Here is an 18,682-nt window from a genome sequence, read left to right as displayed (position 1 = left end):
ACAGTTAATGTGTATAGAGTTCATGACAGTATATTTCTTTTCAAGATACGAAACAAATAAGAGAAGGTAACTTTCACAAAAAGTATTTTGTTCAGTATCTTAAAAACACTTCAGAAAATATAATCTAAGCTTCAAAAGAGTGAGGTTGTCACACTATTCAGTTACATAGTCTATTTTTTTATCATAAGTTATAAACTACTATTATTTAAAATATTTTAGTTTTTAATCTGCTTTTAGTAAGTGAGATAAAACTTTGCTTCGCTAATTTCAGCATTCAAGGAAATTAATGAATATTATGTGATATGTTTAATTATCAAGAGATTTTAAACTTAATGAGATCACAGATACTTTTTAAAATAAAATAAAAATCAAACAATGATAAAATAATTACAAAAAACAAGAAACAATTTAATATATTAATAATGCCAGATTTATCAAACTAGCTAGTTAACCTTACACCAATAAATGTCATTTTAAGTTTAGGTAGTAAATTTTTGTATTTGGACTAAACATCAGCTCTTTTCACAAGAAAACCTATACAACAATAAAATATAAAATCAATAAATAAATGACATCCATGTATATTATACTTGATTTTGACTTCACCACATTTTTTTAAATAAACATAATATTTAGTACTAGAGTTTTAAGAAATATACGGCTTATGTTTAAATATTCAAAGTTTAATTTAAAAAATGTATAGGTAGTCTGAAATCATTCTGTGGTTCTTCAAATGTAAGAGGTAGATTAATAACAGAAGTTGGAAAAACAATATTGCAACAGTTCCTTAAATTAAGCATCTGTACTGAGTAAAACTTGACTAGTTCAGGGCTAGATTCAGATAGTTCATGTAAGGTATCATGCCCTGTGATTATCTGCAGAATTGGACGAAGCTTCAGATACCACCGATGCTAGGAAATTCAATGTCTACAACAATAAGGATAATAGAATAGATAAGATATTACACAATAAATTTTAAAAATATAATCAAAATTTGATGAAGGAAGTTGAATTAGTCTAGTGTATGTATACTGGGCAATTTGTTTTTTATATTTTAATTTCAAACAGGAGTCATTATATGAACATGTTAATTATTCTTTTTTTCACTAGTTATTGTCCTTTGTACCTTCAATAAAAATAACACTATAAAACCTCACAAACATATGAAAAACAATACATAAATTTTCTTTAAATTAATTAATTTAAAATGAATGGTAAAAAAAGAATAATCTTTTAAAATAAGTAAGAGTTATCTATTAGTCATAACCTGATGTGTGTCAAGTGCTAAATTTTATATGTGAAAAATGGTAGGAGAGAGGAAGAGTAAAATAATATTTGTTTCTAAAGAAGAAACCCACATAGTAAGAATTGTTAAGGATGTCAAATGAAAGGAAATAAAAAAGCTTCAATACACTTCCCAATATAGCATATTGTGCTACAAAAATACTAATTATGCAATAAAAATGTCAACAGTGACTAGTCAAACTACGTTAAGAATGCAATCCAGCATAATAACTAAACACCTCAAATACAAAATTATAGAAAACTGTATTACTAAAATCTTTTTTGAGCTTTATGTTTCACTCTTCATATTAATTCATGACTAGTTTTAATGTTGTTGTCCTTTTTTTGTAACTATTCTGTCATACATATGTAATCAAACCTTAACAAGGGATTTTATGAAACTTTATTGCTTGTGATATCATAATGGTATTAGAAGAAAAAAATGTTAACAGCCTTCCTTATTGAAAAAATAAGCCACTTAATAATGTGATGTGTTTCACTAAATACATGGATACGGAAGAACACTTTCAGATATTTAAGATAGAAGTCTCTGCAATAAAAACATTTGGTTTAAACGAAAATGTAAATAAGCTAAATTACACAAGCACACACTTTATGTTGCAAACTTTGTGAAATCAAGTAAGAAGAAACAGATTTTAAAAATACTTTGACAACTCACATAGTATCATTTCTATGACCTCAGTATAATGACGATTAATTAAAATCTAATTATTACTTGTCACACCACTGTTCACACAGCCATTGAATCTGACAGGCACACACTTTAAAACAAGAAAGAAAACAAACGTCTGTAAAGGTGAAGCTGTTAGTGAGGAGTATATAGACATAAATGACTCTTTATTCCATAGCTTCCCCAAAAGAATCAGCATCTTCAAAAATGGTCTTCTCAAACTGGTTAGGAGAGGGTGTTACACCCTGGTCTACCAAGTAAACAACAGGAGTGGCCAAAGCCTTCAAGAGAGCTCGTAAGTGTAGCCACCACTGAAGATGAGGAAGGCGATTTCTAGAATAAAATTACAAGCATTTTCTCATGAAGTAAGTATTTTTAAACCTAATCAATATGGATATTTATTGGTGGAAGAATAACATGAAGAAAGTTCATATTAGTTATAGGAAAGGTAGAAAAGTGTATTAGTGAGAGAAAGTTAGGTATTCTAGTTTTGTTTTTTAGTTTGAATAACTTAAATGACAAATAATTTTATATGACTGTAATATACCTTTGAAATTTAAAGTTTTATGATTTATTCAGTACATTTATCTTGATACAAACCAATTCATTTAGCTTTTTCACTTACTTGAAATCTGTCTCAGCTCTCAATGCTTGTACTGGAGTGTAGCGATACTGTCGTCTAACTAAGCCTAACAGGATGGCAGTTTCAGGACTGTTACAAGAAATATTTCCACTGGCATCAGTGTTTTTTTTCAGTTGGGTGATCAACCACTCAGCTCCCTTAGAAGCCATCTTTGTACCAAAGTTACGATCAAATGGTGATGGGCTACCACCCTTTTAATGTAAAAAACAAATTTCAGTAATATTCTTTTTTTTTCCATTTCCTCCAATCAGTAACACATGTAACTAAACTACTTAATCAAAAAAGATTAAAAAGTTTTCTTCCCAACAAATTGGATTTATTACTATATAGTATAACCAGTATTCATGCTAATATTGGACAAATGTTGTGTAACTTGAAAATAAAAACCAAGCATCATTATCAGAAAGGACTTGAATGTTATAATTTTTCTATACTGAAAATGTATTTTCGATAGGTACTTCCCTCCCTCACAAGATTAGCTATTCTCCTTCATTGCTGCCTTCTATATGCAAACTTTTTCATAATGTATGCCAAAAGCCTTCCTCACACCCATATTGGAATCAAATGATCCCAAAGTGTCTTTCATGCAAATCATCATGCACTACTTCTCCACCAATAGGAGAAAAGTACACTCATGTGATGCATGTGACTCCCTCTATGCGCCTCTACCGAACTATCACTTCAAAGTTTGGCAGATGAAGGAAAAACTGGAAATGAGTGGAGAGAAAGGGTGGGAAGTGTGAGAGGAGGGAATCACCTATCGGAAGTATATTTTCAGTATAGGAAAATTATAGCTTCTGATACAGTACTTACCTCCTCTCACAAGAATCTCACATTGATTAGGAGGAGGGAATGGTGTGAGGGAAGAACAGTCGTACCCCCCAAAAGCATCTGAAAGGATACCTCTGTAGATGAGAGAGTCAGGTCAGAAGAGGGGAACTCCATATGTGGAATGTGTAAGAAATCATGGTGGAAGATGAAAGGAGCAAATCCGAGTGAGAAAGAATGTGGTAGGAAACTATCACTTCAAAGTTTGGCAGATGATGGAAAACTGGAAATGAGTGGAGAGGAAGGGTGGGAAGTGTGAGAGGAGGGAATCACCTATCGGAAGTACATTTTCAGTATAGGAAAATTATAACTTCTGATACAGTACTTACCTCCTCTCACAAGAATCTCACATTGATTAGGAGGAGGGAATGGTGCGAGGGAAGAACAGTCGTACCCCCCAAAAGAGAGTCAAGTCAGAAGAGGGGAACTCTATATGTGGAATGTGTAAGAAATCATGGTGGAAAATGAAAGGAGCACATCCGAGTGGGAAAGAATGTGGTAGGAAAGTGATCCTAACCAGAGAAAGATATAGTAACTCAATCCCACAATAAGAAAAGTGGGTAAATTAGGATGTGTCCCATGGTGTAGAGTGGCTATGGTGCAGCAGACTGTACTCATTAAGTCAACTAGATCCAAAAACCTCCTCGTAGGGTACCGACATCTGTGCAAGGGTAGGACGAAGATCATATCATTTTCACCTGAAACCCAAGAACCGGGGAATTGAGAACCACTCCAATTCCTGGGTATTACACAGGATTAACTCTGAGCTGTAGATCTGGTATCAAAAAGAAGTCTATCGCATGCAATCAACTCCCTTGATCGTGAAACAGGTCGGGACCATCCAAAGGGCAATAACATTTACATAATAAGAGAGGCAGAGCCAAGGATAGAACTGGAATAATCCACGTATCCCTGCTGTGACCCACAACACAGAAGGAGAAAATTGAGGGAGGAAGATAGACAACCCTACACCTGTGTGAGAACTTATATTGATTGGTTCACTCAAAATCAAAAACCAGCCCGCAGGGTACCCGACATCCATGCGAGGGAAAGAAGAAGGTTCCAACTCGAGGGGGTGAACTGCATTTAGACGTTGCACTCTGTTGTATGGTTAATTGCAAATTGGAGGATATTACATCATCTACACTGAATGGTTATAATCTTATGTTGAACCCATCCAGCAGAGTGCCTCCATGGTCAACCACCCCAGCACCTTGGAACTGGTATGTGGTAAGGACTCCCATACTTCACTAGAAGAAAAGGGGACCGAGGATGCATTGGAGAGCCTGGAAGAATATTGACACCCAAGACAGTGTAGTGGATGAACACAAAACCTTACTTTGAAAAGCAGACCATACCGAGTTATTCACTCCCCCCTTCTGCTTTACCCATGAAGCCCATGGGTGGTACAGTCTGGGACGGGCCAATTTATGAAGCAAATATTGCAAGGCTATTCACCTACGAAGCCAAGGAAAGGAAAGTGCTAGTCCACATGGTGTACAGTGCAGATTTAGAGTTAAAAAATACTTGGTCAGGCACCACTCGCCACTGAGTGGGATCCATGTAATGAAGGCATGAAGAATGGGCCCCTGAAAGAAAAGAAAGTATTAATAAACACTTACCCAGTGTCAGAAGTACAGCCACAGGTGGAAGATGAAAACCCGAGGAAGCCGAGACCACGATATAAGGCAGATACTGGGAGATGAACATGTTAGGGTTGGTCCACATGCCCAATTGTAGGATTTCCTCCAAAGGCTGACAAAGACGAGAAGCAAGGGAAAAGGTAAGGTGTTGGATTTGATGAGAGGTAACACAGATCAAAGTATGGTGGGAAAGGAACAAGGAATAAGCCAACTAGATCAAATGACGAATCCAATTGGTCAGGGTAAAAGGGGAGAGATCTCTGTATGAAGAGGGTTGCCATGGAATAAAGAGAAGGGAATGGGAACCATGGAAGGAAGCCATGCAGTCAATATAACAACATAGGGCACACACAGGACATAGAAGTCTATCTGGATCGGGACATGGATAGAGATGAGAAATAAAGGGAAGGGAAATAGCCGAAAAGGAGGAGTCACCCTCATGAGACGACAAGGTTTTGGGAAGGAAAGACCCACATAAAGGAGAAGATAGATATGGTGGTAATGTGTGCGTGTAATGTTGATGGTGAACAAGTCAGACCTCTGACACCCACAGGCCAAAAAAAAAAGAAGGAAATATGCCTTAAGGAACAGGTGAAACAAAGAACACAAGGAAATAGGTTTGAATGGAGGTGAAGTAAGGGAATGGAGAACCACATATGTCCCAATCCCGAAGAGCAGGAACAGAGTAACATGGTAAGGGCAGGTGAGAGAAAAACCCTGCAGTAATAGGAAAGACAAAAGATATGGGACAAATCTGCCCAATAACCTGATATCGGAAGACTGAAGAACTGCAGTTGAAAAGCTACGTGAGAAACTAGGAGATGCCAGCAGCAGTAGGACGAGCAGCAAAAAATCCCCAAGCCTGGTTCCATGTGCAAAAGACCTTCCACTTTCACTGATACACTTCCATGGAGGAAGGATGGATGGATTGAACCAAATGAAAAACTACACGACAGGAGAAACCAGACAAAAGCCAGAGGATGTGACGTGCAGGATGCAGAACCAGTTACTGGGGTGGATGAAGGAAGTTGGGTAATAATGGTAATGGTACAGAAATAATTGCAGTTGGAGCAAATGAGGAAACCGTGGTTGAGCCAGCCAGTAGGGACCGATCAGAAGGACCCAGCATGGAGTGGAATGGTTAAGGGAAACTACCTAATGCAGCAATCAGATAGGAGGATAAACATTTTTGTGACCAATCCTGGCTGAAAGCATCTATAGCCAAAGCCTGAGAATGAGGTATGGGCGGACCAAAAGAGGAGTAACTGGTGATTTAGGGTGGTGGCGAATGCATCAATGTGAGAAAAAATCCACAGATTGCAAAGCCACTAGAAAATGAGAGGATGAAGGGACCACTTGATCAGATAAATCTTGTCAGGGCGAGTAAGATGATCCACAGAGAGGTTGAAAGCAGCCGGGATATGACACACAATCAAACTAATGTGTTGTGTGTGGGCCCAATATAGGAGATCCAATGTATGAAAACAGAGGGATCTTGACTGGGTGCTGCCATGGTGATTGATGTAAGCCACCACCGTTAAATTGTTGACATGGATCATTACCAGACAATATCTGGCAATGGGAAGAAAGTGATCTAAAGCCCAATGAATGGCTAGGAGCTCTAGGGCATTGATATGTAAAGACTGTTTCTCGATTTAACAACAACCCAAAGCCTCCTGGTGATCAGCTCAAGCACCCCATCCCTGAAGGGATACGTCCGTAAACATATGTAAATTCGGACAAGGAGGAGGAAGTTGGGCACTCGCTGATGTGCAAGTCTTGTCCAACCACCAAAGGAGATCATCTACAAGGGAAGGAGGATGTGTTATGGGAGTATGCAAGGGATCCCAAGCAAGGTTCCATTGATTGTGCAGAACCCAGTTAAAGGAGTGCAAATGTGCACAGCCGGGCGTGATCAGCAGTGTCATAGAAGACTACATCCCCAAGAGTGTCAGAACCTTGCATGCAGAAAGTGTGGGAGCAGTTAGGGCATGATGAACTGTCAATTCCACATAACTGAGTTGGAGAGGAGAAGGTTGGGCCCCACTGAGTTGAGTATTCAAAAAGATACCCAAGTGCACAAGGTATTGGATAGGACACAGGAAAGACTTCTCCAATTTGATCAAACATAAGGAACAGAAGCCAGCCCGAGAGGAAGGGCACAAAATTGGTAAACCACCCTCAATGGACAAACCAAAGATAAGGACAAGATCATTCCGAGATGGGAATATGCAGTTAAGCATTGTAGATGTCCATCTTGATCATCCACAGAACCAAAGAGTGAGGTAGGACTCCATGGTAAAACATGGGAGGTGAACAACTGATTTAGGTGGGACAGATTGATGACAGGTCTTTTTGGGAACAACAAACAGATAGGAGTAAAACCCCAGTAAATGATGTGGAACAGGTTTATTAGCCTGGTGGGTGAGGAGATCCTGTACCACCTCTGATAGATGCTGGCAAGTTGTGGGATGCCATTGACGAACAAAGGTCACAAGTCGAGCTCCCACTGGGCCCAAACCTACCAGTTAGTCACTGGAACTGGTGGCAGCGTATCGTGCATCATTTAGAAAAATGATGTCACTATGAGAAGGAGGGACAGGTAAGGGCTGGTAAGGAGAAGGATAGGAAACCAGAATCGGCTCCAATTGAAATAAACGAACTACTAGATGGGAAAGGGTAGATTGTTGATGGACAGATGCCACCTGAGACTCGAAGGACTTCGGGTCCATATCAAAGATGAAACATTGTAAAAATGGAGCCATACGCAAATCCAGGAGATAAGGAGCAGGTAATCAGGTTCTTGATAAAACAGCACCATGACCTAAAAGGGCCAAAGAGCAGATAAACCATATTTGTGAAACCAGAGTCGAAGAAGACAAACGAGCTAAAGTGAAGGTAAGGTGAGAGAGAATGTCCCCAGTAAATCTCTAAGGATTTCTGTGAAGAGCCTTAGACAAATAATGGATTGTGGAAAGGTACCAAAAAAGAGTTGTGAGGGTAAGATGGAGGGGGAAAAATTGGGCATAGGTGAGACTAACCAGAGATTCGGAGCCCACCCCCAAATGAATAAAACCGAACCCAACAGTTGTTGGTTGAGATATGGACACTCAGCCCTATGATATGAGAGGGCAGACTGATCCAAAGCCCATGGGGGATGAGGCGCACTAATGCCATCGCCCACACGAGTGGCAAAATGTTCAGCATGAACCCAATTGTCAGGGGACAGGGGAAAAATCAAATAGGGTTGGGAAGTAAATTCTTGAAGTAATGACGGACGCAGGTCATAAGATATGGGAGCAAGGGATAAAACATCACATACCTGAGAAATAAAGTCTGAAAAAACCATGGAAGGCCAAACAGAATCCTCAGGAAGGGTATGGGAAGGCAGAAGGTAGAAACAGGCGATCAATATCCTAATCAGCCTGCCCAGGTTGCATAGGATCAGGAAGAAGCTGGCATGTCTGGAGATAGAGGATGATCCATATAATGTTCAATCTCCCTGCAAATAAATGTATACAAATCTCCCAATGGGTCACCAGCACCTGAAGCCTGTGATAAAGCACCTGTCAAATGTGAGACACCTGAAGTGGTGACATTAACTTCAGAATTCACATTGTATCAGTCAACAAAAGCATTTGAAGTACGAAATAAATGTGACTGGAACAACGATAATTGAACCTGAATGCTTAAAAAAAAAGTATGTGAAATTAAACCACTTCAAGAACTAATTCAATCTCAAACACCAATCAAGATGAAAAAAGAAAGGCGTCCGAGTGCAAGCACTGCCAAACTAGAAGTAATAGTTCAGTAGAGACACACAGAGGGAGTCACGTGCGTTACGTGAGTGTACAATTCTCCTATTGGTGGAGAAGTGACACATGATGATTTGCATGAGATTCACGTTGGAATCAAATGATTCCAATACAGGAGTGTGGAAAGCTTGTGGCATGAGTAATAAAAATGCCATTTGTATCAGTATCAATTTCTAAAGATCTATATAAAATTTGAGTACAATGAAAAAAGTATTTTTTAAAGTACATAAGAAGCTTAAATTTGGTGACAATACCTACCTGCTGCATATGACCCAACACATTCATCCTTGTTGAGAATATATTTTTACCTTCTTCACTGTACAGTCTGAAGATGAAGTCTGTTGTATAGTTGGAATTGGCATATTCATTTCTAAAAGAATTCACAAATACACAAGTTACAGCTGTAGTCATCACAAATTATTACAAGATTGCCATATGGTTGAAATATTATGCATTTTAATATAAGGCTTGAAAACATAAAGAATTAATTATTGATCGTATCATCAAACCTTAAAGTTTTTTTTTTATATTATAATGAACTATACCATATGATACATTCATTTTTAATAAAAACATTATTTCGTACTCCAGTAATAATTGACCAATTTTATTTGCATTTACAGTACTATACTCTTTCAAAATAGAAAATTTAAGCAATGAAAAAAAAAGTTATTGGTTCTCGCAACTGATACTTTATATATTTTATTACACATATTCACTAGAAACTTATTGGATTAATGAATCAATGCTTGTTATCATCTATACAAATGTTAAGCAAAAGTTCTTTCAAATCAATCATATAATTCATTTATTTACAACAAATTATATGCAACTCTTGTGGGAAAAACACACCTCAATATGAGTCCTCTTTGTACACCTTCAGCCATTTTGGCCTGCATATGAACAACATCACCAATAAGATCTTTGATAGAGAATGGTTCTTCAAAGATATATGCAGCATCAGCACCTCCTGCAAGCCCAGCTAAAGTAGCAAGATATCCACAGTAACCACCCATAGTTTCTACTACAAAAACTCTGCGTTTGGTTCCCTGAGCTGATTGACGAATGCGATCACAGATCTACAAGAATTTATTAAGATATTTAGTTAACAATCAGATGAATGTATACCAGATTAACCATGGTAATCAAGTATGAGATTATCTTGAACTGTTGTCATATCTGTTAGGCAATTCAATACAGCCAAGAGGAGTTGAGCCCTTTTTTACCATGGATTTGAAGTTGCTGGCACACCCAATTGAACCAATCAGAATCTAGGTTTTTATAAATAACCAATGAAAATCATCATAAGAAAAGTTTGCAACCATGAGAAACATGCAACATTATGGTGATCAGGGACTGGTACACATTTAATAATAATGTAATTATTCAGTGTTTTTAAGGATATAAACAAGTAAAATTGAGTTCCAGTAAATGGCAGTGACTTAATTTGGATGATTTGGAGGATATTTCAGTTTCACAGTTTGAAAAATAATTAGGCCATGTCTTACGTAATTATATTACCAATGTGTTTACAGCTATGATAGCTTGAAGTCACATGTAAATAAAACAAAATACCTAAAGTAAATACCTGTTACTGTTCTCTATTTGTGTGGTTGGGGGTTACAATATCACCAGCCTGCTCTTGAATATTAACTGTGAGCCACCATCGATCAAAATATAATAATAAAACTAAATAGAAAACAGTGTTTAAGTAGTCACTCTAACAATAAAACGTATGAAACATCAATTCCATGTTGCAAGGCTTTCCAGAAGTTCATGAAAAACACCCGTGGTTATGTTTAGTGTATATTTTTTATACTTAGGGTCTTTGTTTTAAAACATTAATTCTTGTATATACTGAGACAGAACTAATATTAGATTAAAATATGACAAATTCTCATCATAGCTAACTTCATTAAGACAAGAAAATTTTATAGGCAGATTATTTCAAAAAAATGGACTAAAAGATTCTGTGGCATATATTTAGCAACACTGCTACTTCCAGTAAGAAGCATGTCTCATTTATGATATAAATTCCATTAAAAAGGCTTTAGCATAAAATATTAATCTATAATAAACAAAAACTTTTCAAGCAAGATTTTAACTAATCAAAAAAAGCAATATTATTACTACTTTTATTACTGTCATTGATAAAGAAATCGAGTACTCTAACTTTGAAGCAAGAAGCATACATAATAACCAAAAGCTGAAAGCTATACAATTTAAGTATGAATCATATAGCTGTGTATTTGAAAATACACACAACTAACCTCTGTTATTTCATTGAGTGCTGTGTCAGCACCTAATGAGAAGTCAGTTCCTGGTACATTGTTGCTGATGGTGGCTGGTATCACACACATGGGAATCCTCAGCTCTGGGTACTTTTCTCTACTCTCAGCAAACTGCAACACTGAATTGTAGGCCTGTAGTATGATAAATATAAATCTTTCAGCCTTAACATAATTACAGCAACACAGCATAATTCATTTGCAAGTGTGCCATTACTACGTAAAAACTGTTGGCCAGATTACACGTCCTACTGAAACTTATATTTATTGCAGGCTTTTTTTTTCTTTTTTTCACCAACAAATGTACAAAGTATGCTTTTTTATGAAAATTACTGATAACATTTCTACAATTGGTGTGAATCTTCATAAAATTAAAATGAAGTAAAGTTAACTTAATCCTTTAAATCCAGAATAGATTTCAAAATCCCTGAAAGATTTTTTTGATGATGATCAATACTGTTACGTCTCCGTTTGTTAATTGATTTTCCGTAACTTCGTTCCGACGAAACTTAAGCGACACAAGTCCTTTCTTAATAAAACTGGTTTATTCTTTCCGAATATAACTGCAGTCAGAGAGCACGAGAGACGTTACAGCGTTTGTTTAGCGCGATTGTTGAAGTTGAGTGTATCGGTAAAGTTATATTCGGAAAGAATAAGATAGTTCTAGAAACTAGAGGGCGTGAGAATAGTCACGTGATCTCGATGACGCAACAATATTTTGATATCTCACCTCTCCTTTAGTACTCTTTTTCTTTCTGTAAAATCCACATATTTCTGATGTACAGTTACATTTGAAGATCGCATTAGGTATTTGAAAATTGTAACAACTGATAAGAAAACGTATAGAGATTAATATACTGATGAGCACTTCCAATACAAGTCCTCGGTTTATTTACACTCCTATGAATATATGGTTTTGCATGTACAGAATTATGATGGAAATGCAATGAATTTGTATGTTACATATTCTTTATGTGATTCTGGCACTAAAAAATGTTACAATATTCCAAATTTATTTGGAGAGGATGTTGCTTGAAGACATAAGTGCAATTATTTAAGAATGTGTATTAAAATAATTGTAGAGAAAAACAAAACATGCCGCTTTCCTTCAAATGTAACTAATTATTCTATAACTTCGGGTAATATATAACTTGTTGTGCATAATTTACAAGTAGTAATGAAATGTTCACAACGGAAAACGAATGCATCTGGTTATACTATGTTTTAGCTATGAAGGTGTTTCCAAGTGACCAAAACATTTGTCTGGCTTCTTTTTTAGGTTTACTTGGGTTTGGTACAGATATAACATGGAAATTTGAATTTATTGAAACAATCCTTAAATGTGTTTACTTTTCTAATCACTCAATCTCTGGAATCTCGCTAATTGTGATCAGTGTTCTTTGCTGTATTGAACTACTGGAAAGTTTAACATAAAGAAAAGTCACGTGCCTTGAAAGTATCTCAGTTCATATGTACAGGATACTTGTACGATAGTAATGTACTAGATACTTGTAGGATAGTAATGTGCTGGGATACTTCTAGAATAGTGTCATGATGTAAAAGACTGTTTCGTTCAGATAGTATTGATTAATATAGTTTTGTGAGTGAATATTTTTAAGTTTTGTTATAATAAGAGTTAAAAGCAGACGATTGTAGAAGGTTTTGTTAATAACTAATTGGTGTCGAGAATATAGAAAGTGGCCAGACGACTATGTAATAAAGATATAAATAGCGTGAGACGAGCGGGAAGCAGCAGACAGACAACATTAGACAGATAAAAGCAAAGAGAATATAGTTGGTGTGAAGTTAAGTACCGTAGATGTGATAGGCCTGATGACTGACATAGGCCTAACGTTTAATATGTATAAAAAATATAAGAAGGATAATTTTATTCCGTCAAGACGTGGTTCTAAAGTAATTGAATCAGCCTGGGTACATTCTGACAAAAGGAACAGAGAATCTTCAGAAGAAAGAAGACCAAACGAATTACCGTAACTTGCGCCAGAACTGTAAGTGAATCACACACAGAATACTAGTACTGTTTGAATGGGTAATGAAGAAAACTTATATTAAAATTTTTCTTCATTACTCATTCAAGCCGTCTCCAAACATTATTAGTAATTGTCATCGAATAAGAATACTAGTACGATAGTAATATAGAGAAAATAGTTCGACTTGTCAACTGAAATTCTAAAGTAATTGAATAGGCCTAAGTGGACTTTTGTCAAGAAGAAGAAAACTATATACAAATAATGTTTATGATATGCCTGTACTCTCTATAGTGTGAAGACTTTATTGTACATACGTTTAACTTGTTCCGAATATATATATATATATTATTTGAAAACAAGTTTTGTTTGTTTGTTTGTGTGTGTGTGTGTTAGAAATTAAGCACAAAGCTACACAATGGGCTTTCTGTGATCTTCGCACCACGGGTATCGAAACCCGGTTTCTAGCGTTGTAAGTCCGCACACATACCGCTGTGCCACTGGGGGGGGGGGGCTTATTTGTTTGTTTTTGAATTTCGCACAAAGCCACACGAGGGCTCTCTGCGCTAGCTGTCCTTACTTTAGCAGTGTACGACTAGAGGGATGGCAGCTAGTCATAACCACCCACCGCCAACTCTTGGGCTACTCTTTTACCAACGAATAGTGGGATTGACCGTCACCATGTAACGCCCCCACAGCTGAAAGGGCGAGCATGTTTGGTGTGACGGGGATTCGAATCCGCGACCCACAGATTGCGAGTCGAGCGCCCTAACCACCTAACCATGCCGGGCTATTTGAAGTCTTTTTCATTGAAAATAACCGGGTTTTCTAATTTCACTAATTTTTCATTGAAAATAACCGGGGTTTCTAATTTCACTACTTGATAATATCAAACTAGTTTAAGAAAACGCCTTTATATTCACAAAATCGGAATATACATAAATGAATATATAACACACGAACAACTCTTACCAAAGATTAATATACTGGCAAAATTAAGCAGCCATACTCAAATTCACGAACACTTATTGCAAAAAAACGAATATTTCTATTCACCTATTTGACAAACAAACAAGATGTCAGTATCATCGTTAAATAACCAAGCCTTCCGCGTTACATGTAAAATACACCTTCACATAAAAAAAAAAAACAGTAGTAAAAAGGCCCTAAAATATTACACACGTAAACCTAAAATTACTGGAAGGCTGCTCTACGCGTATCTAAACACCTACTAAGTACAAGAAGGTTGCTAGAGACGCGTCTAAACATCTACTAAGTAGCGGAAGGTTGCTGAACGCACACTTAAGCACTTATTAAGTAGCGGAAGGTTGCTGAATGCACTACTAAACACCTACTAAGTACAAGAAGGTTGCTAGAGACGCGTCTAAACATCTACTAAGTAGCGGAAGGTTGCTGAACGCACACTTAAGCACTTATTAAGTAGCGTGAAGGTTGCTGAATGCACTACTAAACATCTACTAAGTAGCGGAAGGTTGCTGAACGCACACATAAACATCTATTATGTATTTCAGTCATGAAAACTCCTCAGCTAACCATTTCAAAAAAGAATGGTCACGGTATAGAACATTTTAAGATGCTGCTCTAAGATATATTTCAGAGAACTCAGCTAAAAGAGAAAGAAGTAAGAAGAGACAATAAATTAATGTTTACGTTTTTATCGCACTGGTTCTACTGTTAATTTAGAACCTTTTCGATACTCTTATTCTGGTAGATTAATCTTCAAAATATATGTTGATATTTAAAGTTTTATTAAAGTTATTTTATTTTTCTTATTGAGCTTACCACTTGTAGATTTGTTTGCTACATTGTTCTGTTTCAGCACTAATTTTTTATTATAATTCTTATGATACATAATTGGATCATACGTTGATTCCATATAGCAGTGTCTTCATTTTGGTAAATTGATGCAAAATGTTTGTTTTTCGTTCTAAAATCAAGAATCGATGTAATATATTCGTTTATTCAATATTATCAATCAGGCTGCTAGATTTTTTTACTACTTTTGTATGATTTTGCCCATTAATTTTGCATGACAATACTTTTGTTAGTTTGTTGAATTTCGCGCGAAACTACTCGACGGTTATCTGCGGCTTCCAATTTTGAAGTGATAGACTAGAAGGAAGGCAGCTAGTCAATATCATGACTCCTGAAGATAGTAGCGTAAGAAAACCGAAACATGTAGAATCTTATTTATTGTGAAATTATTCTAACGTTGTACTCATTTTAATTGCATATTTATATATTTATTGCAGAAGTACTGTTTTGAATTAATTAATCAATATCACTCACAGTTAACTCTCGGGCTACTCTTTACCAAAGAAAAGTGGGATTCAACGTCATATCATACCTCCCTCCTCCTCCCCCGGCAGAAAGGGCGAACATCTTCGGTGACATGATTCGAACCCGTCACCCGCAATACTTTTGAAATATTGGTTATTCTTGTGTGTTTTATATAACTTAGAACAGTGTCTATACAACTTTCGTGACAATAACTGTAGGTTTAAGACTTGAGAGAAATAAAAATATTGTTCGAATCGTTGAAAGATAGGTTTTAGTTAATAAGGTGAATTTTATCAGCATATTTATTTTCTTGGAATTTTACCTCTCGTAGTAATTCTCAGGTCTTATCGGGTTTTGATAGTAACTATAGACAAAGAACAGATAACCCATTTTGTAGCTTTTCACTTATCAACAAACAAACAGTTTATTGGTAACATGTCGTGGATGGTAACTTTAAACAGTTTATTGGTAACATGTCGTGGATGGTAACTTTAAACAGTTTATTGGTAACATGTCGTGGATGGTAACTTTAAACAGTTTATTGGTAACATGTCGTGGATGGTAACTTTTAATGTCTAATGATCATGAACGATATACAGGGTGCTACAAAATTATCTTTTATATGTTAACATTTAATAATTAAATAACTAAGGAAATACGACCATGCAGTTTTCAACATCTTGTAGCCCAACAGTTTTTTATTGTCTTTTTTTCACTCCAGTGTGTAGTGTTACCCTGTAAAATGGAAACTGTACAAGAAAAGGCTAAATGCGTCGTTTGGCTTGCAGAGTGACTGTGGCGCAGCGTAATTACAGATGCCAGTACAGAAAAGAAAGGAGTATGGGGGTATGTTAAAGACATCATGTATCGCACACCTATAGCAAATATCACGGATATAAAGACCAGGATAACGGACGCCATCGACACTGAACTGTGGACATGTTTGCAGAGAACGTGGACTGAAATCAAACATCAGTTATAAGTACTGAATGTCTACAGACATGTTAATAGATCTTGAAAACTGCATGGTTGTATTTCCTTAATTAGTTAATTATTAAATTTTAAAATAGAAAATATAATTTTGGACCACCATTAAAATTACGACTTGTGTGCATCTATTTTTCGTTTCAGTGTCATAGCCTTTATATATACCTGAATTTATGTTTGACTAAGAATGTCCTTTTTTTAGGCTATTGTTCGATCCCTGTTTTATTTCAGCAAAAACCAAACAGGTTGTTGTTATTATTATCTCATTTGCGCTTTCTGTAGCTGTCAACAGAATATCATAAATGTCAGAAGAAAATGCGCATTAAGTAACAAAGCTGGAAGCGAATCAAGTTTACATGCCTTAAGCATAAAGAAAGTTGGAAAGTTCGGGGGCATGAGCCCCCCCCCCCCTGAAAAATTTACAATTGGATAAGTAATTTGGGCTTATGTGTATACAGTGAGGGACAATATATAATGAAAATCAATATGGAAATAAGTAATTTAATGATCAACCAGTTTATCTTCTCTCTTTATCTTCAGCTACGTCCACCTTTGGATCAGCGGTAAGTTTATTACCTACAATGCTGAAATCCGGGGTTAGATACCCCGCGGTAGACAGAAGGAAAATAACCCATTTTGTTACTTTGCACTAAGAAAATTGTTTAGTGTAAGTGTTATTATTTAGTTTATTAATATTTAATTATCGTTTAGTTTCATGACAGCAGTGTTGAAGATTGATTGTTTTAAAAGTATTGGTTGTAACAAATTTTTGTTGCTAACTCTGTATGAGTCGTATGTTGTGTTTGCAATTACATTGTTGTCTAGGGCTTGCTAATATTGTTGACGTCACGTTACTCAAATCTTCGGTATTTTTCTCTTTACCTTAAGTGAGTATTGTTACATTACAGCGTCGCTCGCGTAGTTTATAGAAAGATCGAGACCTCAGTGAACAATTTATAAATATAGGCGACCAAGCGAGTGCATGTCAAGTAAACTTAGGTCAAGTGAAATTCATGAAGTTAGTGATTAGTCATAACAAGAGATATTTTAAAGTGAGTTTCACAGGTTAATAGAGATAAGGAGAATAATTTGTCTTGTAAAATGGTGTTTTAAAGTAATTGAACTCATCTGTGTGGACTTTGGTGAAGAATTCGAGATACAACTGTGGTAACCCACGGAGTAACGTAAGTGAATGAATAGCAGAATGTACAGTAAGAAACAAAGTAGAGAAAACTAATTCGTCTTGTTAATTGGATTCTAAAGTAACTGAACTAAACTGTGTGGACTTTTGACAAGAAATATAATTATTTAGTTTTAGATACAACTGTGATATTCTATAGTGTAAATAATTTTTGTAAATACGTTTGAATTGTTTTGAATATATTATTTTAAAACAAGAAGACTGTTCGAATTTATTGCCAACAAGTCACAGACACCTACTGTAGAAGAATCCCAGCTCAACCTTACGTACTTAAAAACCCTGTCAAAAACAGTAAGAATCTCCAGCTACAAAGTTCATTGTTTTGAACTGTTCCGATGCCTATGAATATTATTCTAATAAAGAAATGATCTAGACTAATCTTAAGAAGCATTAGCACAGTTACATGATAGTCTATTAATTTGAGGCCAATAACTTCAAACCTAAAAAATGCAAATTTTGCAAATGTTCCAAAGAAACAATGACGGCAAACTCTTGAGAGGTTGTTGTGGTGAAGACAATGACAGAACCACCTGTGACTCTTCCCGGTGGGTCCTCAGGGTGAATGTCCAGTTTGATTGAGATCGATCAGAACACGTAGACGTGAAAAGCGGCCGCACACACAGTATCTAACATCGGATTTCAAAACTGTACAAGTCGCTGTTAACTCAAACTTACTGTGAGTCAAGACTAAGCTGCAGCTTGGATTTAAATTACAGAAGTCTCTATAGCTACCATGAATGTTCAGACTCCTCACAGCTGTCAATGGGGGGCATGGTAAATTTTAAAAAAATGTAACTAACGGGGAACATTTGGGGTAGATACATTACGATAACAGTAACTAGTTGTTCTTGGAACTAACGGGGAGCATTGGAGGTAGGTACAATACGATAACGGTAACTAGTTGTTCTTCGAACTAACGGAAACCATTGGAGGTAGGTACATTACGATAACGGTAACTAGTTGTTCTTGAAACTAACGGGAGCATTGGAGGTAGATACATTACGATAACGGTA

At 36.2% G+C, this 18,682-nt stretch overlaps 1 protein-coding gene across 4 annotated transcripts in view; it reads right to left on the bottom strand.

Annotated features, from left to right (window-relative positions):
* Nucleotides 1–802: 802 nt before the first annotated feature.
* Nucleotides 803–18,682, bottom strand: part of LOC106461543 (ATP-dependent 6-phosphofructokinase-like) — a 70,608-nt gene continuing 52,728 nt past the window's right edge. For all 4 annotated transcript variants that reach the window (XM_013921374.2, XM_022388530.1, XM_013921375.2 and 1 more), the window contains 5 exons: nucleotides 11,175–11,327; nucleotides 9,757–9,983; nucleotides 9,163–9,274; nucleotides 2,601–2,809; nucleotides 803–2,308 (listed from right to left, as the gene is read on the bottom strand). In XM_013921374.2, coding sequence (XP_013776828.1) covers nucleotides 2,143–2,308; nucleotides 2,601–2,809; nucleotides 9,163–9,274; nucleotides 9,757–9,983; nucleotides 11,175–11,327 — 867 coding nt within the window. In that variant the 3' untranslated portion in view covers nucleotides 803–2,142. The remainder of the gene's footprint in view (nucleotides 2,309–2,600; nucleotides 2,810–9,162; nucleotides 9,275–9,756; nucleotides 9,984–11,174; nucleotides 11,328–18,682) is intronic.

This window comes from Limulus polyphemus, unplaced genomic scaffold (genome assembly GCF_000517525.1).
Source record: "Limulus polyphemus unplaced genomic scaffold, Limulus_polyphemus-2.1.2 Scaffold982, whole genome shotgun sequence".
NCBI lineage: Eukaryota > Metazoa > Arthropoda > Merostomata > Xiphosura > Limulidae > Limulus > Limulus polyphemus.
The sequence above is the reverse complement of the archived record's forward strand: the minus strand, read 5'-3'. Positions and strand labels throughout refer to the sequence as shown.